The 27,712-nt window shown below is 57.5% G+C and overlaps 10 protein-coding genes across 10 annotated transcripts; 5 read left to right on the plus strand and 5 right to left on the minus strand.

Annotated features, from left to right (window-relative positions):
* Nucleotides 1-427: 427 nt before the first annotated feature.
* Nucleotides 428-1,729, minus strand: PHSY_005753 (hypothetical protein; the record flags this gene model as incomplete). Its single annotated transcript, XM_012336361.1, has 1 exon — nt 428-1,729. The coding sequence occupies one exon, from the start codon at nt 1,727-1,729 to the stop codon at nt 428-430; it is 1,302 nt and encodes a 433-aa protein (XP_012191751.1).
* Nucleotides 1,730-2,304: 575 nt separating this feature from the next.
* On the plus strand, nt 2,305-3,023 carry PHSY_005754 (20S proteasome subunit; the record flags this gene model as incomplete). The annotated part of the gene is made up of 2 exons (XM_012336362.1): nt 2,305-2,513; nt 2,648-3,023. The coding sequence occupies 2 exons, from the start codon at nt 2,305-2,307 to the stop codon at nt 3,021-3,023; spliced, it is 585 nt and encodes a 194-aa protein (XP_012191752.1).
* A 433-nt stretch (nt 3,024-3,456) lies between these two features.
* PHSY_005755 (hypothetical protein) lies at nt 3,457-5,079 on the minus strand (the record flags this gene model as incomplete). Its single annotated transcript, XM_012336363.1, has 3 exons — nt 3,457-3,691; nt 3,892-3,975; nt 4,064-5,079. The coding sequence occupies 3 exons, from the start codon at nt 5,077-5,079 to the stop codon at nt 3,457-3,459; spliced, it is 1,335 nt and encodes a 444-aa protein (XP_012191753.1).
* Nucleotides 5,080-5,963: 884 nt separating this feature from the next.
* On the plus strand, nt 5,964-8,879 carry PHSY_005756 (argonaute-like protein; the record flags this gene model as incomplete). Its single annotated transcript, XM_012336364.1, has 1 exon — nt 5,964-8,879. The coding sequence occupies one exon, from the start codon at nt 5,964-5,966 to the stop codon at nt 8,877-8,879; it is 2,916 nt and encodes a 971-aa protein (XP_012191754.1).
* Nucleotides 8,880-9,842: 963 nt separating this feature from the next.
* Nucleotides 9,843-13,040, plus strand: PHSY_005757 (hypothetical protein; the record flags this gene model as incomplete). Its single annotated transcript, XM_012336365.1, has 1 exon — nt 9,843-13,040. The coding sequence occupies one exon, from the start codon at nt 9,843-9,845 to the stop codon at nt 13,038-13,040; it is 3,198 nt and encodes a 1,065-aa protein (XP_012191755.1).
* A 445-nt stretch (nt 13,041-13,485) lies between these two features.
* On the plus strand, nt 13,486-15,360 carry PHSY_005758 (phenylalanyl-tRNA synthetase subunit beta; the record flags this gene model as incomplete). Its single annotated transcript, XM_012336366.1, has 1 exon — nt 13,486-15,360. One exon carries the CDS (start codon nt 13,486-13,488, stop codon nt 15,358-15,360), a length of 1,875 nt encoding a protein of 624 aa, XP_012191756.1.
* Nucleotides 15,361-15,706: 346 nt separating this feature from the next.
* On the minus strand, nt 15,707-18,952 carry PHSY_005759 (glycine dehydrogenase; the record flags this gene model as incomplete). The annotated part of the gene is made up of 1 exon (XM_012336367.1): nt 15,707-18,952. The coding sequence occupies one exon, from the start codon at nt 18,950-18,952 to the stop codon at nt 15,707-15,709; it is 3,246 nt and encodes a 1,081-aa protein (XP_012191757.1).
* A 1,200-nt stretch (nt 18,953-20,152) lies between these two features.
* On the plus strand, nt 20,153-20,359 carry PHSY_005760 (hypothetical protein; the record flags this gene model as incomplete). Its single annotated transcript, XM_012336368.1, has 1 exon — nt 20,153-20,359. The coding sequence occupies one exon, from the start codon at nt 20,153-20,155 to the stop codon at nt 20,357-20,359; it is 207 nt and encodes a 68-aa protein (XP_012191758.1).
* Nucleotides 20,360-20,484: 125 nt separating this feature from the next.
* On the minus strand, nt 20,485-23,529 carry PHSY_005761 (hypothetical protein; the record flags this gene model as incomplete). The annotated part of the gene is made up of 1 exon (XM_012336369.1): nt 20,485-23,529. The coding sequence occupies one exon, from the start codon at nt 23,527-23,529 to the stop codon at nt 20,485-20,487; it is 3,045 nt and encodes a 1,014-aa protein (XP_012191759.1).
* A 370-nt stretch (nt 23,530-23,899) lies between these two features.
* Nucleotides 23,900-27,619, minus strand: PHSY_005762 (vegetative incompatibility protein HET-E-1; the record flags this gene model as incomplete). Its single annotated transcript, XM_012336370.1, has 1 exon — nt 23,900-27,619. The coding sequence occupies one exon, from the start codon at nt 27,617-27,619 to the stop codon at nt 23,900-23,902; it is 3,720 nt and encodes a 1,239-aa protein (XP_012191760.1).
* Nucleotides 27,620-27,712: the final 93 nt, after the last annotated feature.

Genomic DNA, 27,712 nt, shown 5'->3' on the forward strand with positions numbered 1-27,712 from the left:
TATCGATAGCATGGCATGAACGTTGATACCAACTCGAGGGGCCGATGGATGATTGCGGAAAAGGACAGCTCGGCGGCACCCTTTTCCCGCCACTCGACACTCCACCAAATTGAACACGAATTTCAAAATCAAAATTTATACTCGCGCGGCGACTCTACTCACTGCACAAGAGGCGGCCACGGAGCTCGTTCCGCTTCCGCACCGGCTCATCACCTGCCCAATGAGGCTATCGACGCACCTCTTTCTCCGCAGCGCAGCGGCAAAGCCACTTGCTCGATTCGAAGCGGACAAGTCAGAGGACCTCAATCGAGATTGCTCATAGTCACCGACTAGACTCAAGCCAGACAGACGATGGAATCAATAGATGACAGACGGTCAAGTGGTATATGATAGCATGAGGCGCGTGTCTGACAAGTGCAAAGAACGTTCAACCTCGCGAGCGAGTAGCTGTACCGGGAGTCTTTCTTTTCGATGATGTCGGCTGTCCCGCCGTCCTCTTCCGCTTGGGAGTCTTCGAGTCGTCCTCAGCCGCCAACGTCACGTCCTGCGCTGCCGCTTCTGCATCAGCCCCACCGCCCACAGCACCACTCCCACCCGTGGCTGATCCAACTGTAGCACCACCTCGCTTGCTCTTGGCAATGATCTTATCCGCTGCCCAATTGAGATACCCTTCGCGCCCGCGCTCCCATGCTCGCTTGTCCGCTGCTTCCACGCCTTCCTCCTCCGCTTCCCCATCTCCCGCCTCTCTGCTGCCAGCCGCTGCACCACCCGGGTACAAGGGTGCACCGAGCGGATCTGCTGCGCGTAATTCTCGCAGCGCCCTAAGGAGCGGTATTGTGTCAGCTTTGAGTTTGCGAGCGTGCTGGCCGAGTGTTTCGGTGAGCACTGGAGCCGTCGTCTTGACGTCGCTACCGGCCGAGGCCACCTTGTGGTCGCCAGCGTACAAGATCGATGAGAAGCGCTCGGCAAGGCGGAGCATGCGATCCAGACTCTCCCTCGTAGCGTTCTGAGCGAGAAGCAGTTTGTGTTGTGTTGCTCTCGCAGCAGCAATCTGACGTTTGAGCGAGTCCTCGGTTTCTCCCAACTGGTAACTGCGTTCGTTGGCGCTGAGATTGGTCGAGGCGCCAACGACGCTCTTCCTCGCTGACTTGCTCTGACCCTTCGAAGATGCGGCAGCAGCGCTCGATTGCTGTGTGCGCAAGTCCAATCCTCGATGATGATCGAGCGTCATGTACTTTGCCTGACGCGAGCGGATGCCGAACACGGATCGGAAACAGTAGAGCTCGAAGGTGTCGAGAGTGTGGTCGAGCGAGTTCTCCATCAACGTCAAGATTGCATGCATGCCCTGCTCCGCTTCCAATTCGCCCCCGTCGACATCTTTCAATAGGTCCAAAACCACGTTTTCGAACTCGGTGGCGATGCTGTACAGGTGCTCGTTGGAGAGATAGACGAGCGCGTCGATGAAGGACTTGGGGTTGTAGCCGAAATGCTCGGTGAGCAGCTCGAGGTGCGCATCCGTAGAGGCCTCCTCTTTCTGCGTAGGCACTTGCTTTGCTGGATTTGATGGTCCAGCTTCCGCCGATGTCGGTGCTGGTGCCGATGCTGATTCGGTTGATGCTGTAGTTGCTGTTGTTGCTGGTTCGGCGTCTAGTGCCGCGGTAGTGGTAGGAATCGCTTTTGGCGACGCTGCTGCTGCTGCAGCTTGTGATGATCGTCTCGCTGATGGCATCTTTGTGTGTTCGAGCGTCGCTGCTGCAAAGCTGCAGGTTGCGAGACCAGGGTATATGCGGATGTGGTGACAACAGGATGATGAGGAGAAGATCAACACAAAGCGAGCTGCAGCCTCAACATGTTTGTGCAGCTCTAACTCGAAAAGTCGCGTCACGGACAACGCGTGCAGGAATTTAGCTAAGTGTTGTTACATCGAGGATCAAACACTTGTTTGATTTTTGAGAATATAAGCGGAAGCTGAGACGCAGCGGAATACGAGTCGATCACTCCACATGAGAGAGACCCGCACTTGCGCAAGTGCCACTTTTGAATTACGCAGCTGTCAAGCTTCCGCGTTGCAGAATCCTACATTCATACTCTTGCTCACCTTTCTTCAACACCATCTGCCGCATCACCACTTCGTCATCGCAGCTAGCCTCGCTCTCTTCTTCTCCGCCGCTACTGAGTGGCTTTCAGTTTTGAGGTTGCATCGATTCGCTTTTCAACACACGCGCGTCGGCAAGAAGCAGACTTCTATTCCGCATCTTGCGCTTTCAACACCTCTTCGACCTTCCAGCAACTTTGTAGCCCAAGATGGAGTGCTCCTTCGGTATCACCGGCAAAGGATACACCATCATCGCATCCGACTCGAATGCAGCCCGTTCGATCGTCAAGATGAAGTCCGACGTGGACAAGCAAAAGGTGCTCAGCGACCATCTGGTCATGACATACTCTGGTGAACCAGGCGACACGCTGCAGTTCTCCGAGTGGATCGAACGCAACAGCAGACTCTACAGCATCAGGTAGGTTCTCCCTCGTCACAAAGAGGCCGCTGGTGTTTGAAGCGTATCAGCCTCAATGCGCATGTCCAGCGTCGAGCATCACTGACCTTAATCGCCCCGCACTCTCATTCTCTTCCTTTTCATCCTGTTCGCAGAAACCACGTCGAGCTCAGACCAAAGTCAGCAGCAGCATGGATCCGCAAGCAGCTTGCGGAATCGCTGCGCTCCAGAAACCCATATCAGGTCAACCTCCTCCTGGGTGGATTCGATTTGCCAAACTCGGAGCCTGCGCTGTACTGGATCGACTACCTCGGCACGCTCGCCACTGTACCATTCGCTGCGCACGGCTACGGCGCCTTCTTCGCCATGTCGACCCTCGACCGTTACCACAGGCCCGATATGTCGCTCGAGGAGGGCCTCGACTTGTTGCGACGATGCATCAACGAGCTTAAGCAACGCTTCATTGTCGATCTCGGCACTTTCACGGTTCGTGTCGTCGACCGTGAGGGCGCTCGTGTCGTACAGCTATAGATCCGCACATGGGAAGCGACAGCTCAGTCTCCGCGTGCCGCATGACTCCCATCTTCATCATTCGACAATTGTAACACTAGCATCAACTGAATTCATCTTTCGCCTGCCTCTACGCTCGTGCTCGGCTCAGAGCAACTGTTTGCTTAGTTCTCTCTGTCTCCACTGATGAGGATTTGCTCTCTTCTTGAGCACACACTGGAACCGCTGTCGCGCCACTTGGCACATACGTCAACTGGCATGTCTCTTACGGACATCATGGTTGCAACGAGTAGTTAACGGGCAATAAGGGTTCGATTCCGGAAGGGGGATCCTGTATGGAACGACCATCGAGCATATCACCGATACCAAACCGTCAGCAACGGCATTCGCCATCACTAGGAAGTACAGCTTCTGGAAAGACGAGACAGCGAGCCTGTGTGCTGCACTGTGCTTGTCAGTCATCGTCGTCATCCTCGTCGTCGTCATCGCCATCCTCATCGTCTTCGACATAGTCAAAGGACTCGGTTGGGACCAACTCTTCGTCATCGTCGTCATTTCCGTAGTCGTGACGAGTACCAACGCCAGTATGACTTCTCGAGCGCCCACTCTCCACGTCGCTGCCTTCATCGTCTTGTTCTTCATCCGACTCTGGCGGCGGAGGTGGGTCTGGCGAGGTCATCGAGTTCAGACTGCAGTGAGAAGAAGCAGAGAAGGAAGGAGCGTCAGCATCGACTGCGCGGTCGGACGACTCGGCGTCGCTGTATGGACGTTTGGCGAGATTCGGGAGGCCCGGCAGCGCCTCTCGGCACGCCCGAAGATGCTCCAGAGCTGCGAGCTGTAATAGCCAGTCTAGCAATGCTAGCCGTGCTGGGCAGCTGAGAGTACTCACATTCTTACCAATGGCTCTGAAGCCTTGCCTGCTTCAACGAGCCGTTGTCGGAAGTCCTTACGAAGCACCTCTGCGTCAGCAAAACTTTGATATGGGAAATGCGAAGCGTGGGGAAAGGTGAGCACGGTCGTCAGTAGGTTCGCGAACTCAAGAAGCTCGAGCATTCACTCACTTGTGGATAACGCAAAAGCTGCGGAGCTTGAGCCAGTCGATGTCTTTGTGGGTTTTGTCGACCCCTTCGATCTTGGGCGCTACTTTGAGTTCGTCGTCTCCGCCCCAAAGATTGCAGCGTTGTGGGTTGGTTGCTTGCGCTTTCCCCTTGGACTTGGACTTGGCCTTGAGTTGACCTTTCGGTTCGCCAAACCACTTTACGAAAGTAGGTTCGCTCACTGCGGCTTTGAGCGCTTGAGCTTCTTGGGTGTCTTCGAGAATGTGACGACGGATGGTGGCCAGATCCTCGCGCTCCGGCTGCCAACGGCCTGCAGCAAAGAAGCTACGGCCATCAGGCTTGACGAGAACATGATAGCCTGCGAATGGGCCTTTTCTTCCTCCGCGCGAGAACGAAGCCATAAGATTCGTCTTGTAGGGGGTCTTGTCGTTGCTGAAGCGTACGTCCCTGTAAATGCGGTAAACGAGGTCCTTTGTCGGTAGCCACGGGACGGTGTCGTCTACCTTTTCCATAATGTCATTGAGCACAGCGTCGGCGAACTCGCCAAAGTTCTTCCAGCAGTACCGATAGACAGCATCATATCGAGCGAACCAGTCACGGTCGTTGTTGGCCTGCAGGTCTGCGAGGAACTTTAGCACGTTTGGACTGAGCTCTCCGCGAGCGACGTGACCGGATTGAGGTGGGCCCACCAACTTGGCGACGACGCGTGTCACACCTGGTGCCCAGTCATCGCCCGTCGAGCCGCTTACTGCGATCTTGGAAGGAGGCTTTGAAGCCGAGCTCGACGAGTGGAGTTTGCGGCGCTTGGAGCCATTTGCGCTGCGCTTGGTATCGAAGTTGTCCTGGCTCGCCTCGGACGAATCTGTTTGATCTGCAGGCTCGTCATCTGCGCTCGTTGATGCACGATCCTGCTGGTATTCGTCCTCGGTCAAGTCTTCGACTGCGTCGCCATCGTCAGAGTCTTCGCGATAAGAGAGACGCTTGCCCGTCGAAGCTCTTGCCGATCTTCGCGAAGACATAAAGTGCCATATGCGACGCCGAGGCAAAGCTTGATGTTGGCTTATGAAATGCTGGACGCTCTGTGTTGTGGGCGGGTGTAATTCTTCTAAGTTCAGAAGGACGCAAAGGATGAATTGCAAATGTCTCTGCGCTGCTTCCGTACCCCAGACAAGCTCAGGTAAGGCAGACGGACGATGATGTCGAGCGCACACTTGTTTTGCTGTTTATTCCTCCACTTGGAACTCGTACTGTCCCCGCGGTTCCAAAAGTATGCCCCGCTAAATTGACCCTTCTAATTCAGGCTGCAAAAGTCGCACGGTGAGCGGGGCATGCAGGGTCCAGCGACAAAAAAGTCCCTTTCATCTGACGCACAGACATTCTTGGTGCGTGTGTCAAGAGGCTGATCACAGCGATAGAAGCACGCTACTTGCTCTCACACCTTGCCGTCGTACAAAGTCGACTTCTCTTCTACGCCATCCCGTCGAGCTCCAACAACAAGCGCTACTTCACTACGCTCTAGCTGCTCTCTATCCACTCGGTTGCGCATCCCTGCCTCGAATCTTTTGCGTAGTTCAACACGGCCCGGTTGCGTCCGCACGTTCGAGATGAATGCCTCAGCCCACTTGCTTGAGCGTCGTCTGAGCGTCAGAAGTTCTACTTTGACGGCTTGCGCCTCCGACTCAGCCGCTCTCTGCTCGTCTATATATACCGTGAGCTGTTCCTCGAATCGTGCTCCATTCCTTCACCCGTTCCCTCCGTCCGATCCCTTCCTCGCAATACTCCACCCTTCCCACGTCGCTTATGCTCACACACTCACACATCATTCGTTACACTCGCACCAGCCATCTCCGCGTTCACAACATCCTAGATTCACTCACGCTAGGCGTGAAGACCTTCGACCGCCATGGTCACCGTCAAGAGCACTTCTTCCGAGGCTCTCACCCTTTACGGTGCTGTGCCTCGTCCCGACGCCGGCAACAAGGCCGGAAAAGCGATCCGCGTCACCACCAATCTCTTCGCTGCCACCCTTCGCGGTAAGGCTCTCCAGAGTGTCGATCTCCTCGCAGTCGAGATCAAGGCCGTCGACGAACCTGCCTCTTCCGGTCGTCCTGGTCGCTCCGCCGGCCGTGACTCTCTTCCTCCTCGCCTCCTTCGCGAGGTCTTCCAGCATGCCGTGAGCGTCGCCGCTTGCGACCAAGTCCAGGGCATCACTGATGCATTTGCGCACGCGCTCTGCTTCGATGGAAGGGCTCTCGCATACACCTGCGTGCCTGCTCCGGCCCAGGTCCTCGAGTGGGAGGTCAACCTGCCTCCCAGGACCGACCTCGCCCCGGTCCCGGGTGCTCCCGGCGCGGTTGCTCCCCCGCCTCCTCCCGCTGGTCGTGGCGATAACGACCGTCGATTCGCCATCAAGCTTTCGCACGCTCGCAACATCGACTTTCAGCTCGTGCTCCACGCTTGCCGCGGCGACCGTCGTGCGATCATGGCCCAGGCCGCCAACCCTGCGGAACTCATCCAAGACGGTCTGCAGGCTCTCGACATCGTCCTCCGCAGCGGTCTGCACGGTCGTTACATGTCCGGCACCACGCAAGCTGCCGCGCGCAAGTTCTTCGACGTTACGAAAGCTATCCCGATAGCTCAAGGCGCCGAGGTGATGCCCGGTTTCTTCCAGTCGGCCCGTCCGTGCGCAGCCGGTCTCGTCATCAATCTTGACCCCGCCTTCTCCCCTTTCGTCGCCAGTGGTCCCCTTATCGAAGTCGCCGCCAAGACTCTTGGTATGGGCGGCGGCGCCGGCGGCTTTGGCGGTCGTGGTGGTGGACGCGGTGGCCGTGGCGGACGCGGTGGTCGTGGTGGTCGTGGTGGCTTTGGCGGCTATGGTGGCGACTCCAGTGGCGGCCCTTCTGGCGGACCGCCCAGTCTCCACAGCCTGTCCGAGATGGACAAGCGTGAGCTGCGAAAGCGCCTCAAAAACATCGAGATCCGTGTCACTCACCGCGCTACCAACAAGCTGGAATCGTTCCAGGGCTTCACGCCTCGCTCGGCTCAGGACACCGTCTTCAGCGACAAGAACGGCAGAGAGCTCACCATCGCCCAGTACTTTTTCGAAAGGTACAACCACCGTCTCCGTCACCCGAACCTTCCCTGCGCTCAGCTTGGCCCCAAGAAGAACGCCGTTCCGATGGAGCTCTGCATCGTCGTGCCCAAAGGCCCGCTCCCCGCCACGAGCCTCACGCCGAACCAGTCGGCCGATCAGATCAGGTACTCGGCCCTTCGCCCAGACAATCGCAAGCGCCGAGTCGACGAGATCCGCCACGAGGTCGGCTACGACAACGACCCCATGCTGGCACGCTGGGGCATCACGATTAGTTGTACGCCTCTCGAGTCTGACGCTCGCGTCGTGAGTCCTCCTAGTGTCTCCTATGCACAGGGATCCCGAGGAGGTCCCGTGAGAGACGGCGCCTGGAACCTCGTGGGCGCCAAGTTTATCAAGCCCGGCACTGATCTCGTCACCTGGGGCGTCCTCAACTACTCTCGCGCCTCGATCAGCGACGTTCAGAACTTCGTCGTAGCTCAGGTACAGTCTCTCAAATCACTCGGTGTTCGCGTCCTGAACGAAAGACCCATCATTAAGAATCACGGTCCCGACCCGAACGCTGTCCAAGGGCAGATGCAGGAGCTCGGTAAAGCTGCGTTCGGTGCTGCAAGGGAGCTCCTTCGAGGCGGGAAGCCGCCCGCTCCACAACTCTTGATCGTGGTACTCGAAGGGCAAGATCAGTCGTTTTACAACGCAATCAAGAAGGCCGCCGCTCTCGATCTCACCACTCCCGTCGCCACGCAGTGCATCAACACGCGCAAGGCTTTCAACCAAAAGGGACAGCAGCAATACGTTGCCAATGTATCGATGAAGATCAACGCCAAGCTCGGAGGAACTAACCACGTCGTCTCCAGCGAGCGCGACCTTCCGCAATTCGGCTCGCAGACTATGCTCGTTGGTGCTGATGTCACTCATCCCGGCGCTGGATCTGACCGCCCCTCAATCGCTGGCTCGGTCGCTACCATGGATGGCGGTGCTAGGCGCTACTCGTTCGAGCTTCGTACTCAGACGAACCCTCGTGGTGGCGCTGCGCAGGAGGTGATGCTTCACTTCAAGAGCATGATTCTCGGCCACCTCAAAAAATGGCAAGCAAACAACCAGGATCGTCTTCCGGAATCGATCGTCTTTTTCCGCGATGGAGTCTCCGAGGGTCAGTACCAATCCGCGCTCGACAACGAGCTCGCCGCTATGAAGGCTGCCGCCCGCGAAATCCGACCGGACGCAAAGATCAAGGTCTCGTTCATCATCTGCGCCAAAGGCCATCACGTGCGTTTCTTTGCAAGGAACCCCTCCGACACCGACCGCTCTGGAAATCTGCCTGCCGGCACTGTTGTCGACACCAACATTGTCTCGCCTTTCGGATTCGACTTCTACCTTCAGTCGCAAGCTGGCCTCGTGGGCACCGCTCGACCTTGCCACTACGTAGTGTTGCGCAACGAGATGAACTTCTCAAGCGAGAATCTGATCCGCTGCGTCAACTCGCTCTGCTACTCTTACTGCCGCGCCACCCGAGCTGTGTCTCTCGTTCCTCCCGCCTACTACGCCGACATTCTTTGCGAGAAGGCTCGCGCTTTCGTCTATGCCGATGATGATGCCTCGACGGTGGTATCTTCGGGCTCGGGAGGTGACCGAGCTATTCGGGAGATCACGGACGAGGAGTCCAGAGCCATGATGGCCCATTTCCACAAGAACAAGGTCTTTGCCGAATGTCTCTGGTACATGTAGGTCTCCTCGTTCATCTGCTGTTGGCTCAGTCTTCGCCTCGGCAAAGATCTGTCTTGTTCGTGCTCGGTTTCGGTTCGTCTCTGTCCTGTCGCGCCTCTGCTTTCCTCGTCGCCAAAGATCGTTGATCCGATTGCACAAAGGTCCAGCCTCTGGACATCTGTTCGCAGTTGCACTAACATCGCTCGACGGTGTCTCATGCTCGTCTCGTATGTAATCATCTCGATGTGCGATCACTTGAAGAAAAAAAACAAAAGACCAAAAAATTCGCAATCCAATCCCCTCCTCATCAATGTGATTGTCTGTGGACGCGACGATCATTTGGAGGATACGTGGCCGCTGAAAGGTGCGAGGTGGATTCCCGACGAGAGACGTGCGCGATCTCATGATGCAGTCGAGGTGGCTGACTGTGGCCGTCTGTATGAATGAGCGATGGCAAGGACAAGTTCTGCCATCACAATGACGGAGGACGTCGATCCTGGCAGTGAGAACAAACCGCAGCATCGAAGTTGAGGATGGCCATGGCGCGGTGTTTGCTCAGAGTTGCATGTACTGCACCTCGGTGCGCGAAGAGTCTCGGGTGTGGAGCGACTTTCCAAAGCCTCGCTTATTTTTGGATTGACTCTGGTCTGCGCGAACCCCCTTGTATTCTCATTGTGCCACGGGCCTCGTCTTCTCTTTCATCCACGAACACGCACGCCACCCTCTCTTCACCTCTCCCTCGCTTTCAGCTCAGACTTGGTTGATAATCATGCTCTGAGTACGGCATCATCCATCTCCCCCACCTGTTCTTCGTCTGCTCAACCCGAGAGCAACAGATAGACGGGCGCCGTCCGTGGACGAACTGCGGTCAGACGACACTGGCGGTGATCTGTTTCCTTGCGTCCTGTTCTGTACAGCAGAAGCGCGCATCGTCTTCAGCAGCAGGCACACAACACAATCATGACTACCTCGCCGACGACAGCCATGTCGCAAAAGGATGTGCGTGCCGCTTCGTTGCTCGATCAAGGACGCAGGCAAAAGGCAGAGCTCGAGCGCATGGTCAAAGCAAGCTTTGCGCACTCCTCGTCATCGTATTCCGGCACCACGAACACATCCCGCGCAGGTCGCTTACATCCTAAAGACAGCACCGTAAAGATTCTCGATGCAGAGGTCGACTTTGCTCGCAAAAATGTTCGCAACACCTGGCTCAACCTGCTTTTCACCTGCACGTTTACACGCGAAGCGCAGTCGGTCGATGCCAACATCTGGAACGACACCAGCTACAACCTCATCGTCGCCTATCGCTCTTACATATCAACCGCACAGAAAGCCGTCGATCCCGCCGCTCAAGCTCCAGCGCGTCGTGGAAAGTCTGCTCAGGATGCAGCGCGTGCCAAGTCCGAGTATCGCAAGTTCCTGCTTGACGAGGAACTCTTCTGGCATGAGCTGATGGGCAGGCTTGTCCGCCTCTTTTCGCTCGACGAAGCCCGCTCCAACCTCGAAGCGCTGGGCATCGATGCCGACAGCGACGCCAATTCGTCCGTCTCATCTTCCATACCCACCGATTCCTATGCATCACGAGCCACACGCCAGACCAACGAGCCGGACGAGAGCCTATCTCAAGCCGCCTTACTGCCAGCTAAGCGCATCCACCTCATCACTCTGCTGCACAAGTTCCTCATCTTTTGCGGTGATCTTGCCAGGTACCGCGAGATGTCGTCGCACGACAATGATGCTGGCACCTCCACCATCAAAGGCGCCAAGGCCAAGCACGACTTCAGCCGTGCCTGCGCCTTCTACGAACAATCGCGCCTCATCCTGCCCGACCAGGGACAGCCATCCAACCAACTTGCCGTTGTCTCGCTCTACAGCTCCGACACTTTCGCTGCCCTGTACTACTACTACCGAGCTCTCTGCGTCAAGACGCCCTTTGCAAAAGCAAAGATCAACCTCGAGAAGCTCCTGTCGAAACCCACCTCCGCCTATCTCGAAAGCGCTGCGCGATTTGCCGATGTTGAAGATAAGCAATGGGACGCGGCAAAGGATTACCGGGCGCGCGATCCGCAGCTGGTAGTGCGGCTTTCAAACGACTTGAACCGAGCCCAGCAGTTGAGCGAGGCCTGGATCGAACAGGTCGTCGTCTTGCACGGCTTGTTCTATCGACGCAGCCACCTCGATCACATCATGTTCCTCTCTCGGTCAGTGCTCGCCACCTTCTCCACATTGATCCGCGCACGAGCGCTGCGCGCCGATCAGATCGTACAGTTCCTCGTCATCGCCCTCTGCGCATCTTGGACAACACGACTTTGGCGCGGAGCACCTACCTCGTCGAGCAGGGAATCTCCGCGCCCCTCTTCCGACGGCTCCGAGGACCGACATCGTCCAAGGGCGGTCCGCGGCGAGCGCTCATCTAAGAAACGTGCACCGTCGCCTGAAACAGCTCGCTGCGTCGAGTTTCTGGTCACTGCACATGTGCTCGGTGTCTTTCGCGAGCTAACTGCAGTCGATACAGCCGAGACTCGACAGGCGTTGGAGGCCAACCAGGAGCTCGCGGAAGCGTTGCAGCAGATGGATGAGGCGTCTGCTCCTGCCCGCAACCTCACCGCCGTTGTTCGAAGAACACTACCGGCGCTGCGCATCGTAACAAAGTGGACCAAGACACATCTCGAGTACATGCAGCGGATCCAAAAGCGAGCTCGCGATGCTATGCAGCAGTTTGGCGAAACCGATCCAGAAGTGGTGCGCTCGGACATGGAGGTGTTGCCAGATTCGGAGCGTCCGCATCCTCACCACGCTGCGTACGCAGACACGCTCGAGTCGATGGATCGATGCTGGTCGCAATACGTCGATCTGATCAACAGCCTGCGCTATGCGTTCCCGTTCGACTCTTTGCCCAACATTGGCAAGGTGGGCTCGGTGGGTGCTCCTGCGCTCTGCCTGGAGGAAGACTCGGACATGCGAGGCTTTGCGCCAACGCGCAAGGCTACCCAGTCAACCATCCCCGGCGGCACCACCATCAACGTTGGGATGGGAGAGGCATGCGCCAACGTTGAGGCGGTGCGACCAAGTCAGGTGCATCCGAACGAGGAGCAGCTCATGCGCATTGCGGATCTTATGATCGACGCAAAGGTGATCGCAGAATCGGATGCAAGCCCGATTCACTTTGACGACAACAACAACGTGTTTGTCTTTGACCGAGAGAGGGTCAGGGCGACCACAGAGGCTCGGCCTGATGCGACTGCCGCTGCTTCGGCGACACGGACGGTGCGACCAGCCTCGATAGGAGCTTCAGCGAACGAGGTGATTGGTGCGTCGATGAACAACGCCAAAGCATTGAGGCAAGGAGAAGGCGCCGACGTGAGCTCGGTGGAGCAATCGATGCGCAGTGTTCAGGTACGAGATGCTGGCCACAGCGCGGCTGGTGATAGCCAAAGTTCAGCAGATCAGCTACTGGTGCCATCGCAGGTCAAGTCCAGATCGCGTCAGAACAAGGATGAGCTGGCGCGTCAGCTGTTTGACGCTTACCCGCTGACGGCTCATTCGCATTCTGGCCCGAGCTCGAGCCAGATGGTAGCCTCAAGTTCCAATTCGTCCGCACCGGGGCACGGCAGTGAGGCACATCCACAGGATGGATTGCTTCACTTGATGTCATCTCAGACTGGTGCGGGACAACCAGGCATGGGTCAGGGCGGCAGCTATGTAGGTTCAAGTACGAGCGGCCATCACGCCAACCCTTTGCTCCCTAATGGCGCCCCGATCAGTTCCATCTGGGCGCCGCCCAGCGCTGCGGATGTGGGTGGGGTCGCAGCTGGTCTGGCTCCTCAGCTGCAGCAATATGGTCTTCGCAGCAACGGAGCAAGTATCGAGCTGTATCAACATCAGATGCAACAGCAGCAGCCATATGCGTACCAGCAACAGCCACACTGGCAGAATGGACCTTACATGCAACAACAGCACGGTAGCTTTGCAGAGACTTATGGCCACACCACGCCTGACCCCTTCAATCCGCACGTCCACGGCGCTCAACAGCCGCAGCAGCAACATCAGAACTCGTATTCGGCGTCACCTGCGCAGCAGTCGCAGCAGCGCATGACGCCTCAACCTGGTCACGCGCACGGCGACCGATTCGGGTTCGAGGCCGAACGAGACATGTACTACCCTGGACCTTCTCGCTTCCAATGAGTGGCCCAGACGGCTTTGCTTGAACAGCCGTGACGGGCTTGTATTATGATACGTTTGTCACAAGCAAAACAGGCAATCATGATCATTCACTGTCCATTGCGTTCAACTTTGCAGAGTTGATGTTTGACGAGGTGTGGTAGCTTGTCGTACGATAAAAGTTTGGTTGCGCCTGAGAAGATCCGAGAGCCATGAGAAGAAGCAAAGCTGAAAATCCAAAAGGAGAGTCACACCCACGCGCTGCTGCCGCTGCCACTTCCGCACTCTCTCAGAAAAGTCGGAAATCACCAAAGCGCAAAGCCTGGAAACGGTCAAACAACACTTTTGATCTTCTTGACCATATCCATATCAGCCCTCCCCGCGACAATCCCCGGGCCTGCTTCCGCTCATCACCCTCACAGACGATCGAAACGAGCCTCCAGAGTAGTCGCGCTTCGTGCTTGCAGCCATGCCTACCGTCGGAGTCGACAAGGAGCACTTTTACAAGGCGCTCGGGCGCACCTACACCACCCAGGAGTTCGATGAACTTTGCTTCCAATTTGGTATCGAGCTCGACGATGATACCACCGAAGAAGTAGCGAAAGCCGGTCTCGGCGAGCGCGCTCAGCTCAAGATCGACATCCCCGCCAACCGATACGATCTTCTCTGCCATGAAGGCATCTCGCGTGCACTCAACGTCTTCTTGGGCAACATTCCGCAGCCCCAGCTCAAGTTGACCCAACCCGAAAAGATGATTCAAGTTAAGCTCAGCAAAGACGTTGCTCGTATCAGACCTTACTTTGCCGGTGCAGTGTTGAGAAACGTCACCTTCACTCCAGAGAGCTATGCCAACTTCATCGACCTGCAAGACAAGCTGCATCAGAACTTGGCTCGTCGTAGAACGCTCGTTGCCATCGGCACACACGATCTGGATACCATCCAGGCTCCCTTCACTTACGAAGCGCTTCCACCCAAGGACATCAAGTTCGCACCGCTCAACAAGGACCAAGAGTACGATGCAAGCCAGCTCATGTTGCTCTACGAATCCGACAAGCACCTCTCGCGCTACCTGCACATCATCCGAGACAGCCCTGTCTACCCCATCATCTACGACTCCAACCGAAAAGTACTCTCCATGCCACCCATCATCAACTCGAACCACAGCAAGATCACGCTCGACACCAAAAACGTCTTCATCGACACCACTGCCATCGATGAGACCAAACTCAGCATCGTTATCAACATCATCGTCGCCATGTTCTCCCAGTACTGCGCCGAACCTTTCACCATCGAGCCCGTCAAGGTCATCTACCCGGACGGCAAGGAGAAGATCACTCCCGATCTCAGCAGCGTCCGCTTCCCGGCCTCGGTCGACTACATCAACCGATGCACAGGACTGAAGCTATCACCGGAACAGATGATCGGATATCTGCAAAAGATGGGTCACACTGCCACGGTCGATCCCGCCGCACCAAACGAAAAGCTCATCGTAGACGTCCCACCTACACGACCTGACATTCTGCACGAGTGCGATCTGATGGAGGACGTAGCTGTCGCCTTCGGATTCGACAACCTGCCCAAGACGTTCCCTGCGACAAACACGGTGGCTGCTCCTCTGCCCATCAACAAGCTGGCCGACATTGTTCGACGCGAATGCGCGTACTCCGGGTGGATCGAAGTGCTGCCTCTCATCCTCTGCTCGCACGACGAGAACTTCGCCTGGCTGAACAGGAAGGACGACGGATCCAGCGCCATCGTCCTCGAAAACCCCAAGACGGCAGAGTACCAGGTGGTTCGAACCACGCTCCTACCGGGAATCCTCAAGACGGTGCGCGAGAACCGAAAACACGCGCTGCCGTTGCGAACGTTCGAAGTGTCAGATATCGCCTTCAAGGATGCTCAGGAGACCGAGCGATGTGCTAGGAATCGACGACACGTAGCTGCGGTCTACTGTGACAAGACGGCGAGCTTCGAGGTGGTTCACGGGTTGCTGGATAGGTTGATGTTGAGCTTGGCGATCCCACGAATCGAAGGCTCGAGTTCCACCAGAGACAAAGGATACTGGATCGAGGAGGACGCTGCCAACGACACCTTCTTCCCCGGCCGGGCTGCGACGATCCACCTGCGTCTGCCGAAGGAGACGTACAACCCCGGCGCCGCAACCGACGCCAAGCAAGCCCCGCTGGACACGGTCAAATCCGCACTGGAGAAAGTCCTCCCCATCAGCAGCAAGGACGACCAGGTGATCGGCCACATTGGAGTGCTCCACCCAACAGTGTTGAAGAACTTCTCCATCGACTTCCCCTGCTCGGCGCTCGAGTTCAACCTCGAACCTCTCCTCTAGCCCGACTCCACATGGTCTGTACAAAAGTCACATCTCACTTTCTTCGAAACACATTCGCAAACATCACCGCTCATCATGTGCACAGCGTTCGCACACCGTCGCGATCCAAAACACTGCGAGAAACAATTGATTGATCATGGCGGAAACGATGCAGATGTTGAAACCCGTTGCTGGAGAGTGAGTGGAAGGGGGAAACCGAGAGTCCGAGGAAGAGATTACAAAACCAAGCGAAAGCATTACAAAGGGGGAAAGGGAAAAGATTTGCAGACCAGCACGGGCAGTACGGTTGAGGTACCTGCCCTTGTGCGACTGCCATTGACTGCTATGAAGCAGCATCTCCGAAAATCTAGTTGACGTAGTCTTCGACACCACCGCATTCGCACACGAGCACCCTGTCTCCGAATGCGTCATCGATCCTCGCCACGGGAGGCCAGAACTTGGTCTGCCTCAACTCCTTGACCGGGTACACGGCTCTGTCCCTGCTGTACGGTCGGTCCCACTTCTCCTCCGTGACAGTCTGGATGGTGTGCGGGGCGTTCTTGAGCAAGTTGTTGTCCTTGGGCTGCTTGCCGGCGCGAATCTCCTCCACCTCTTGGCGAATCGAGATGAAAGCCTCGATCAGCCTGTCGATCTCTTGGAGGGACTCGGATTCGGTGATCTCGATGAGCAAACCAGTCGAGATGGGCCACGAACAAGTCGGTGGGTGGAAACCGTAGTCGATCAGACGCTTGGCAAAGTCCATGACCTTGAGTCCGACATCTTCAAACTCGGCAACATCGATGAGAAGCTCGTGAGCAACACGGCCACGGTCACCGGTGTACTTGAGCTTGTAGTGGTCCTTGAGTCGGTGCGCCACGTAGTTGGCGGCGAGCAGCGAGGTCTCGGTCGACTTCTTGAGACCTCCCCACCCGAGCATCTTGATGTAAGCCCAGGCGATGGTAAGGATGGAAGCAGATCCCCAAGGAGCGGCAGAGATGGGGTCGATCGCCATCTCGCCACCGGTCGATGCGAGAGGGTGACCAGGCAAGAAGGGAGCAAGGTGCTCGGCAACGCAGATGGGACCAACACCAGGGCCTCCACCACCGTGGGGGATCGAGAAGGTCTTGTGCAGGTTCAAGTGGGTCACGTCGGCGCCCATAATCGCCGGGTTGGTGAGCGCCACTTGGGCTTGGAGATTGGCACCATCCAAGTAGACCTGACCACCATTGTCGTGGACGATCTGGAAAGCCTCCTGAATATCCTTGAAGTAGCAACCGGTGGTGGCAGGCTCGGTGATCATGGTAGCAGCCAGCTCGTTCTTGTGCAGCTCTGCCTTGGATCTAAGATCTTCGAGGTCGATCGAGCCGTCGGCTTTGGTTTTGACGGGCACGACACGCATGCCAGCCATGATGGCGGAGGCAGGGTTGGTTCCGTGAGCCGAGGTGGGAATCAGGCAGACGTCGCGCTTGCCTTCGCCCTTGGACTCGAGGTAGGCGCGAATGACCGAGAGACCGGCAAATTCACCCTGAGCACCCGAGTTGGGCTGGAGCGAAACAGCAGGGAAGCCGGTGATCAAGCAAAGATCGCGCTCGAGCTCTCGAATGAGAACATCGTAGCCCTGCGCCTGCTCCTCTGGAGCGAAAGGATGAAGCTGCGAGAATTCGGGTTTGGAGATAAGCATCATGCTCGAGGTCGAGTTGAGCTTCATAGTGCACGATCCGAGAGGGATCATGGCGTGCACCAACGAAAGGTCCTTGGCCTGGAGCGAGTGGATGTAACGTAGCATCTGGGTCTCGCTGCGGTGCGCCGAGAAGACGGGCTGCTGAAGGAATTTGGAGGTACGGGCAAAGTCGGGAATTGGAGGCAATTCGGAGGATTCGGCAGCGGCGTTGCTAGGACGCACCTGAACCGGCGACGAAATGCTGAGCGTCTCGGTGGAAGCAGCGTCGAGACCGATGCGAGAGGCAATCTCGATCAGATCCTCGGGCTTGTAGGGCACCTCGCCGGACTTGACAGGCTTGAGCGCAAAGGCGAAGACATTAAGCAGATCGGTGAGCTCCTCAATGCTGACGGTCTCGTCGAGCGTGATTCCGATACGGGTGTCGCTGATCCTGCGCAGATTGATCTCGGCCTTCTTGGCCTCTTCGTGGACGCGCACGGCACCGATGCCGGCCTTGCTGAGGTCGATGGTAAGCGTGTCAAAGAAGGCGCCGTCGCGGTTGACGACACGAACGCCAAGTTCGGTGAGCTCGTGCTTGAGGAGACGCGTGAGCGCGTGCACCTTGGCAGCAATCTTGCGCAGACCGTCGGGGCCGTGGTACACCGCGTACATGGCCGACATGTTGGCAAGAAGCGCCTGGGCAGTGCAGATGTTGGAAGTGGCCTTCTCGCGGCGGATGTGCTGCTCTCGAGTCTGGAGGGCAAGTCGGTAGGCGGGCTCGCCACGGGCGTCCTTGCTGAGACCGACGAGACGACCTGGAATCTTGCGCTTGATCGAGTCGCGCACGGCAAAGAAGGCGGCGTGGGGACCACCGAAACCAGGAGGCACACCGAAGCGAGCAGCGTTACCAAGCGCAATATCGGCACCCCACTCGCCGGGCGGCTTGATCATGGTGAGCGCCAGGAGGTCGGTAGCAGCGATGACCATACCACCGAAGCCCTTGACCTCCTTTGCGAGCGCCTCCCAGTCGGTGAGGCGTCCGTCGACGTCGGGGTACTGGACGAGCACGCCGATGATGTCCTCACGCGGGATCTGGTCGGCCGGAGGCAAACGGTGACCTTCCGGAGTTCGGAGGTCGGTAGGAACCACCTTGATACCAAAGCCCTTTGCTCGCTGACGGAGCACTGCGAGAGTCTGAGGCAGCACACCGCGGTCCACGAGGAACGTCTTTCTCTTGCTCTTTGTCTGACCGTAGGCGAGGATCATGGCCTCGGCAGCGGCAGTGCCCTCATCGAGGAGCGAAGCGTTGGCGAGGTCGAGGCCGGTGAGCGACTTGACCATGGTCTGGAAGTTAATGAGCGACTCGAGACGGCCCTGCGAAATCTCGGGCTGGTAAGGGGTATAGCTGGTGTACCAAGCGGGGTTCTCGAGGACGTTGCGGAGGATTACGGGAGGCACGAGCGTGTTCTGGTAGCCCATACCGATAAGGCTCTTGAAGGGACGGTTCATCTTTGCAATGGTCTCTGCACGCTGAGCCAGCTCGCTCTCGGAGAGAGGCTTGATCTGGTCGTAGAACGATGCGTCCTGAGCAAGTCGGACGTTGGGCGAGACAGTGTCGGCTACGAGCTGCTCCATCTCGGAATAGCCGAGCGCCTCGAGCATTTTCAGCGAGTCGCCATCGCGAGGGCCGACGTGACGAGCTTCAAAGGTGTCGAGGGGAGCGAAAATGGATTTGGCGACGTGGCGTGCACCAAGCTCGGGTGCGTTCTCGGTGGAGCTGAGCGTGGCGAGACCGCGGCGGTTGGCACGCAGAGCAGCGGGGGCAGCCGCTACCGTATGAAGACGTGCGTTGGAGCCAAGTGTGAGACGTGAGCTTGAGGCGAGTGGCGTGCTTCGGACGGACCGAGAAGCAGCGACGAATCGCGATCGGACAAGGAGCGAAGGAGCCATCATCGTTGCAGCCTTGGATCACACGAAGAATCCGAGTGGTTTTGCGATGCTGACAGAGGCTATCTGTACAGGCACACTGGTCGATGGGACCCTACCAAAGAATCCTGCGTATGCGGACAGGAAGAGGACGTTGGCCGTGACTCGTGCTTGCTGCTAGTGTGCGAGAAGCAAGATCGAGCTGTCGCTTTTGCAGAGCAGCACGTCCGTAGCGATGGAGGTGGTGGTAGCGGAAGGTAGGGACGGAGGAGGTCGACCTCCAGCACACATCGACGGGCACGAAAGGCTCGCTTTTGCTACACGGTATCCACAATCTGCTTTGTTGCTCCCCACACGAACACACACCTCACGCAGCGGCAGTCCTCGTCAGCTGTGCAACATTTGTTCGGGACGATTAGGCGCGTAAGAGCTGCAGAAGGATAAGCAACAACCGTCTCTCTCACCCGGTGCCTTTTGCAAACTTAACTTAGCCGGCAAAGGGCAACTGAAAGCCAAGACACGAGGACCCTTCTCATCGCACGCTGTGCTGTGGCGCATGATACATGTGCATCCGAGCCGTGGCAAAATTCTCTTTAAGATTTAACTGACTTATTTGATTGCAGAACCGGATTGCAGGTATCCGACACCAAGCTCGCGTCAAAAATTTCTTCGAGTCAAAAAAAGGGGTTTGTTGCGCGTGCCTGACGCTGGCTCAGAGTCGTTTCACACCGGAGAGACAGTCCCACTTTTTCACACAACCAAGCTGGGGGACTTGACATAACAGCTCGTCTTTCATTCGCTGAACTCGATAGACAGGCTCGATAGTCCTGTGCATTGTCCAGACACGCTGCTATCAAAGAAGTGTGCTCTCCCCCGCCTCCCTCGTTGATTCGTCGATACTGATACCATCGCCAGCTTATAGCGGCCGGTCAAGTGATGCTGCATTTTTTTTTTCATCTCGACCAACGGAAGGGTCGAAAAGGTCGGACGTCCCTTTTGTCAAATACCCGAGCCCGCGTCTTCGATCCATCTTGCACCTCTTGCCTCTTTTAGTAATCGCAACTGCCTGTAATGGTAAGGTGCAAAAGATCTCTCTTATCACATCTGCCGCTCTCGCGCCGTTTCTATCCGGTCATGCGATGCCTGCCTTGGACTCCGCATTCCGTTGCCATGCAGTCGATTGGTGATTCGCATCTCGATGCAGCGTCATTCGTCGTCAGGGCACCAATGGCAAAAGCTTCTGATTGGTGCTGTGCGCCTCGAGCGGACGGGGTGGGGAGCTTGATGTGCGAAACATGCGAGGTCGGCAGCAGCAACGGCAGCAGCAGCAGCTCAGACCGGCAAATCCGAAAGTGTCGCTTCTCCCGCTTCGTCCCTGTCTTGTCTGAGCTCAGGGTCCTGCACCGATTTATTCGCCGACGACGACATTGTTAGACTATTGAGCTCACCCACAGGAGGAACGATGAACAGTCTGGGCATCACAAGAACCATCACGGAAAAGGCAGGCCCTTCTGTTTGTAAGCTGTGGTCGCAAAGGAGATGTGATTGCATACGGCTCCTCAGATGCCAAAGCTGGGATACTGGTTCGCCAGCTTCCTCAACTCGTTGTCGCAGTCGACGATGCTGATCTTCTTGCCTGCCAGCACCATATACGTCTGATTTTGTGCACCCGCCGTCGTCCCCTTCGACGCACCCTGTCGACTAGCAGTCCACGTCTTGCCGTTGCTCGATCGCGAAAAGGTCTCTACGACTCCGTGACGACGCATGAGCTCCATGGCAGATGTGCAATGTGCTTCTGCCACCACCCGCACATCTGGCTCCATCTTGTCGGCTTCCTCCTCGAGCGACGATTGGAATGTCAGCGTCGGTCCGTCCACGTGCAGGAATCGAACCGCCGAGTCACCGTCCTGTCCTTTGGATTTCGCGATGCGGTCGTGGTCGTTGAGGATCCGTTGCGTTCGTCGGAGCACTTGCCAGGCATCTTCGAGTGCACCACTGGTATCCGTGCCCTCGGAGAAGAGTGTCGAGCCGGTGGTCGAGGGCACCTTTTCGATCAGCACCAGTGTCAGCAGACGTCGTGTCGTGAACGAGATCCGGTATTCGTCGCTCTGAAACGGATGCTTCTGTAGCAGCGTCAGGGTCTCGTGTGATATAGGTTCGTCGCTTTCCCCGACGTAGCATCGGATCGTCTGGAATGGCTGTGGCTGTTCGTGGCCCCAGCCGTCGAGCTCAAAATCGTGATGTTCCGATTGCACCGAGACGCCGCTCAGCGATGTGTCCACCGGATCTGGTGCTTCCCTGCGTTCGACATTGAGCTTGTTTTGAGGGCTGCTGAAAATGCTGGCTGCAGTGGCATGCTTGGGTGAAGCCGCTGCAGGGTTCGAACGAAGCGCTTTGGTGTTGTACCACGCTGCAGATGTCACCGAGATCGAAGGAAACGCTTTGGCGCTGGCGCTGGTCTTGATCGATGCGGCATCGGAGGCACGACTCTCATCCGGAGGCGAGATTGGATCGCTTCCAGAGGATTCGACTGGCACCGCTGCTGTGTCCAGCTTCAGTGAAGGCTTTGTCGGGTGATCAGGCTCGGTTGCCATCTTGCTCTTGGCTAGGAGATCTGCTCCAGAGTCGTCCGGCAGCGGCGTCGCTTCGGGTACTGACAGATCCGCCGACCGATCTTCATCTGCGCCAAGCGCTTCAGCCAGCTCGCTGACATCCACCTCAGGCTCCAGGATCGACACTTTGGTCACGACACTAGCATCGAGATCGGCGCCGTTCGTGTCGAAGGAGGCATCGGCGAAGCGGTCGCTTTCCGATACGTCTCCATCTTGCGCAGGTCTCGATGATAAAGCAGACTTGTTGTTCTCGTTTTCCTGTTTGTCAGGAACGGGAACGTTGGCCAGCCCGAGCGAAGCGCCGATGCCACGGAACGCTAGTTCAGCGCCATTCCACATCTTGCCTCCAGCTTCTTGAATCGGAATCGCGTCTGCAAGTCTCTGCTGAAAGAAATGCAGTGGGCTCGAAGATTCTGCGCTATCGCCCTCCTTAGCATCTTTCCTGCGGGTAAGAGCTTCTATCGGTGAGGAGGAGGACGGCTCTTCTTGCTCCACAACACCTGTGTTGATTGCACTGAGGTCAGAGGTGACGGTAGAGATATCTGCAGCCTCTGGCTCGGTGTTCGAAGCGTCTACCGCGGTACTTGTATTCGTCGCCTCGCTCTGGGCTGAAGTATCAGCGTTGCCTCGAAAACCGAGTTTGCCGAGGCCACTGAACATGCTGCCCCAATTGGACCATTTCGTCGAGTCCGCCGTGGTCGAAGAAGCGAAGCTCGAAGCGCTCGTTGACCGTTGCTGCATAGCAGGAGACGATACGACGCGCTTCTTGTTGGCTGTGCTGGCGGAGAGCAGTTCATTGCGCATGTCTCGTTTGCTCATCTTACTACCGGAGGTGCCGCGTTCGCGGATCGCGCCCGACGTGCCCCTTTTGCGACCATCGGAGGTGCTCGAGGCCGAAGCTGCTCGAATCAGGTCGCGTTCTCTTTCGAGACCGGTAAGGTGGCTGGCAACACGTCGAAGCAGATCCGCTTTGGTCTGCGGATCGACCACCTGGTGTGATGAGGGGCTCGACTTGCTGCGCTTGAGGATCGATCCTGACTCGTCTGCGTCTTCTCGTTCGTCCTCTGAGTCAAGACAGCCGGCGTCGGTAGGCGGCCACAGCACCAGCGTATCTAACAGCACCACCACGTCTCGTTGGCCATGTTTGCCCTTATTCAATCCTTGAGCCGCTTCCGTGTCCATCAGTTGTGCCAGCTTCGAACGAGGTGCTCTAGCGACCACTGGGAACCCATCGACGCAATCCGTGAAAAGCCCCCTTGACTGAACCACGTCTGCATTGGTCGCCAGCTCCAGATCCCAGCTCCAGGTCCAAACAGAAAAGTACTTTTCCAGCGACCTCTCTAGCCCTGCACGTCCCGCTTTCTGCGACAAGACGTGGGCAGGACATCCGTTGAGCAGAACCCAGTCCCTCCAAGCGCGTCGGATGCTTTCTTCCACCCACACGTCTGGCAGCAGTGCATCGTGATGCTCTTTGATCTGCTTTGCATTTGGTTCCGCAGTCGTTCGAACGGTGTATGGAAGGTCGATGCTCGCATGTACCCATATCCCTGGTTCTGCTTCGATGAGGACCATTCGACGTTTGCTCGAGTGAACGTTCCAGGAACGGCCCTTGCTCGGCGTGTCGGATCCATCGCCAAGGCTCGGATTGGAGACCATTTTGCAGAACTCGATCATTCCTTTGGCTACGCCGATCTGACGCAGCATTCGGTCTTTGAGCGCAGCGCGAGCTCGACTGGTGTAGAACAGAATCTGGGCGGCTTCCCTTGCTGTCTCGCGGGCGTCTTCATCCTCTGCTTCTTCTTGTGCGGTGGCAGCCGACTGTGATGACCCTTCATTGGGCAGATCTCCAGATCTCCTCTTTGCCGGCTTGAGTGCTGGACAAAAGATGGTGAAGTACGAGAGGGATGCGGGTTTAAACGTGGCATGCGATGAGGACGTAGAGGGGGAAGCCGTCGATGCTCCTAGCGAGGAGAACGATGGCAGGAACGACATCTTGACCTGCAGTCCAGAGACAGCCCAGATGGAGGTACTGCCTGCAGAAGCGCTCGATGCCGGTCCTGCTCGCGCGGTTGTGCTTCCGCAGATGGTACTGACGGATATCGAAGGTGATGGTTGGATCCGGGAAAGTCGCCGCTGCGGATGTTGGAGTGGAGGGACGCGCTCGCACAACACGCACCGCACCGGCGTTCTGCAAAATCCTTCGGACCCTGAGACAGCTGCAGTCGAGAACCTCCCAAGCTTGCTCACAACACCCTGTCCTCAAATCAACGGCACAGATGACCCTCAAACAATATTCGTGCTTTCACTGAATTCGACATGCTACACCGTATATCTACACACACGAACGACATGCTCGTCTCTTCTACGCGGCGAAGCTGCGCAATCCCGAAGCAAGCTTGCCGACTTCCGAGATCTGGGTGATCTTGCACAGCGTGCCCTTGAACTCGGGCAGGTAGCGTGCGCCTGTCAGCGGATCTGTTACCGAGCCGGCACCTGCAGCAGTGATCAGGCGGAAGCTGCCAGCGCAAATCACAAAGTTCTGCTCGAGAGGGTCGTAGCCTGGTACGTCGACAGCGTCGCGCGGGCTGCGCTCGGCCAACGAGATGATCTGCTGTGCCTTTTGAGCCACCGCCGGGGCAGGCGAGAGCTCCATAAGCCGCTTGGCAAAGCTTGCCGCCATCGCATAGTTGTTCACCTTGCGAGCTTCGGTCATGGCGCTGCGAAGCGCCAACGTCTGGTGCTGCGGCTGCAGCTGAGTGCGTGTGAAGAGCGCCGCGAGCTCGAGGTTGCGTGCAACGTTGTCTGGCTCGGAGGCAGCAAGCTTACGACGGCTGAGCTCGATCGAGACACCGAGAATGTACTCTCGGGAGAGCACGATCAAGTCCTGAATCTCGGTTGCTTCCGCCTCCGTGGCCGCCGGCGTCAGCACAAGCTGATGCAAGAGACGACGGAAGATGGTCTCTGCCTCGGCAAGCTTGTTGGCGCTGACGGCGCGGTAGCCTTCCTGCAAATCGCCAGAAGCAAGCAGCTTGACGGAGCGAGGCAGAGCAGGGTGCGCCTTGGTCACCTTGCCGTCGCTCTCCTCGTTGTTGCGGCGCAAATGCACCTCGATGGGGCCAGCGCTCGGCGCGGCAGGGAGGTAGGTGCGTGAGGACAGGTACGAGGAGAGGAAGAGCGCTTTCAATGGAGCAAAGTCGACGATACCGGCCTGTCTTGACAACAGCGTCATGGCCGTTTCGAACGATCCTGCCGCGGCGTGGTCGGCGGCTACTGGCGAGTTGCGCAGCCAGTGTTCCGCTTCAGAGCTTCCGGCACCGAGTCCTTCCAAGGGCGTCTCTTGGAGCGGTGCTACGACGGCAGCCTCCTCTTGAGGCAACGCAACTTCCTCCTCGGCGAGATCCCACGCCTCTTCCGCCTCGCCAAAGTCTTCGGGTGCGGCGTCGAAGCCCTCGTCGTCCTCTTCCTCCGACTCTTCTAGAGCCTCTCCGTCAAGCCACGACTCAATGTCATGCGTCTTGGTGCCGTTGACGGCATTGTCCTTGAAGATGGGGCCACCATCGTTGCCGGCGACAAGAGCACGGTCGAAGTAGCTCTGCTCGCTGCTCAAGATGGGCCAGTTGTGCATGTACGCTTGCGACACGGCGGCGGGAGGAACCAGCTTCGATGTGCCCTCACCCAGGTCGAGCTGGCGGTCGACTTCGGCAGCTTCCTCCTCCATACCAGCTTGCGATGCGATGGCAGCAGCGCGATCGTCGAGCCCGTTGGACTTGGCCGCAGCGTACGCCAGCGCCTCGAGACCGACGTCGGAAAGCACATTGGCACGCGCTTCGGCGTTGCCGAGGTAGAGTGCGTTGTGGAAGCGGCTGAGATGGTCGCCACGCTTGTCGGCGATGACCGACATCTTGGCAAGCTTGTCCGTGTTTCCAGTGATGAGGTAGAGGAAGCTGAGCTTGTCGAAGCTCTTGGTGCGCTGGTAGGCGCGCTCGACAATCTTGTGGTTGCCCTGGCGGAGCGCTGCCGTCGCCAGTCGATCCCACACCTCATCTACGTTGAGCGATTCGGCGGTCTCCAAGGCGACATCGAGGTTGCCGCACTCGATGGCCAGGTCGAAGCGGGTGCTCTTGTCCTGGACAAAGTGCAGGGCAATCTCAGGGTAGCCCTTCTTCTGCAAGAAGGCGATGATGGCCTGACCGACCAAATTGCTGTTCTTGATGATGCTGAGGACATCGTCGTACTTGCCTTGGACGAGAGCGAGCTTGAAGCGGAACTCGGTGGGGTCGATGGTGATGTTTTGAGGACGGGCGAGACGGTCGAGGCACGACACTGTCTTGCCCTTGACACGGGTCAGGTAGACGGGCTGCTCGAGCGTCTTGATGATGCCGTTGTCGCCCTGAGGGAGAGCATACTTGATGTGGTTGAGGGTGCTGTAAAGCAGCACACCGCTTTCGTCCCAGGCAGCGCTCTTGATGCGGATGGTCTCGTGGATGAGGTTGCTGGATCCGAACGATTTGTCGGCGAGCGTGATGGTGTGCTTGCTGAGCAGCGCCACCATGCCACCATCGATGCTCCAGATGACGTACTTGACGGGCGGGCTGGTGAGCTCTGCAAGCGTCTTCTGTTGCTGGATATCGTAGAGGATGACGCCGGTGGCTGTGCTAAGGATGAGGCTGGCGGTTCCGCCAAAGAAGATCTCGTTGGTGGGCTGAGGAGGTGTGATGGTCTTTGTGACTGCGTTGTTGAGGTCGCGAATTTCGATGGTCTGCGCGGCCTTGTCAAGCACGGCGAAACGGTTGCGGGCGACAAAGATGGCGCTGGAGCCCTGTCCGCGCTTGCCGACGCTCGAAGATTCGGCGAGGTCACCTCCAGCCTCGCGAGGAAGGGGAGCGACGTCGAAAGTGCCCTGTTCACCGTTGACCGAGGTGACGATGACGGAGCGCTCCGCCGGATTGAAGCTGAGCGTGCGCGGAGGGACGTACTGGTTGCCGAGACGCTTTACGCTGAGAAGAGCATGGTCCGCGCCAGTGCCGTAGTCGAGGGAGCGAACCTGCTTGTCGCGTATGTAGTAGAGCGTGTTTTGGTGGACGGAAAAGGCGGGACGTTCCCGCTCGAGCTTGAAGACGATGAGACCGTTGTCGTGACCAGCAGCAAAGAGGTTAAGTGTTGGGTGTGCGGTGAGCACCCAGAAGCGGTCGCTCTCGCGGCGGAAGGTCTGGACGGCGGTACGCTTGCCCATGTCCCAGACACGGATGGTCTTGTCCTCGGCGTCCGAGATGATGAGCTCGTGTCGCGGGTGGAAGAGGGCACACGAGACGTTGTTGAAATGGCCCCGGCAGGTATCGACCTCCCACGCCTTTGTGTCCGACATCCTCCACAGCTTGATCTGGCGATCGTCACCTGCGGACACGATGAGGGGCAGCGTAGGATGGAACGAGGCCCAGTTGACGCCACGGTCGTGACCCTCGAGGACGTACTTGACCATGGCATCGGTGTTGCCAAAGAGATCGGCTTGGCCGCTGTTGGCTCGTGCAATCTGCTCCTCGATGCTCATGGGCTGGGCGGATGTGTTCTTCTTGCGCAGGCCGCTGATGTCCCACACGCGCACGGTTTGGTCCATCGAGGCAGAGACGATGAGATCTTCTTTGGGATGGAACTGAGCACACATGACGTAGTGGTTGTGGCCGGTGAGGATGGCGATGCACGTGCGACTCTGCCAGTTCCAGATGCGGATGGTTTGGTCGTCGGAGGCACTGAGAATCCAAGGATGTTCATGGTGGAAGAAGACGGTGCGGACATAGTCGAGATGGCCGTTGAGCGTGAAGAGGCACTTGCGCGTCTTGTGGTTCCACACCTTGATCTTGTAGTCGTCACCACCACTGACTAGGAGCGGTTGCGAGGGATGGAAGCAGATACCTCGAACGGGGCCATCGTGCTCCTCGAGGCGGTCGTAGATGGTGCCGGTCTGGTAGTTCCAGAGCTGGATCGAGCCATTGTGAAGAGACGACGCTAAGAGGGGAAGGCGAGGGTGGAATGCGATACCCTTGACGCGATTCGACTTGGACTCGAACTTTGTGAGCATCTGCATGGTGAGTCAGACGCTTGCTCGAAAGAGTCGAGCCGCTCGATGACGATGGGAACCAAGTCAGGTAGAAGAGCGACGTGTCTGCTTTTCGTATCC

The sequence above is a fragment of the Pseudozyma hubeiensis genome (assembly GCF_000403515.1).
Source record: "Pseudozyma hubeiensis SY62 DNA, scaffold: PHS53, whole genome shotgun sequence".
Lineage (NCBI taxonomy): Eukaryota > Fungi > Basidiomycota > Ustilaginomycetes > Ustilaginales > Ustilaginaceae > Pseudozyma > Pseudozyma hubeiensis.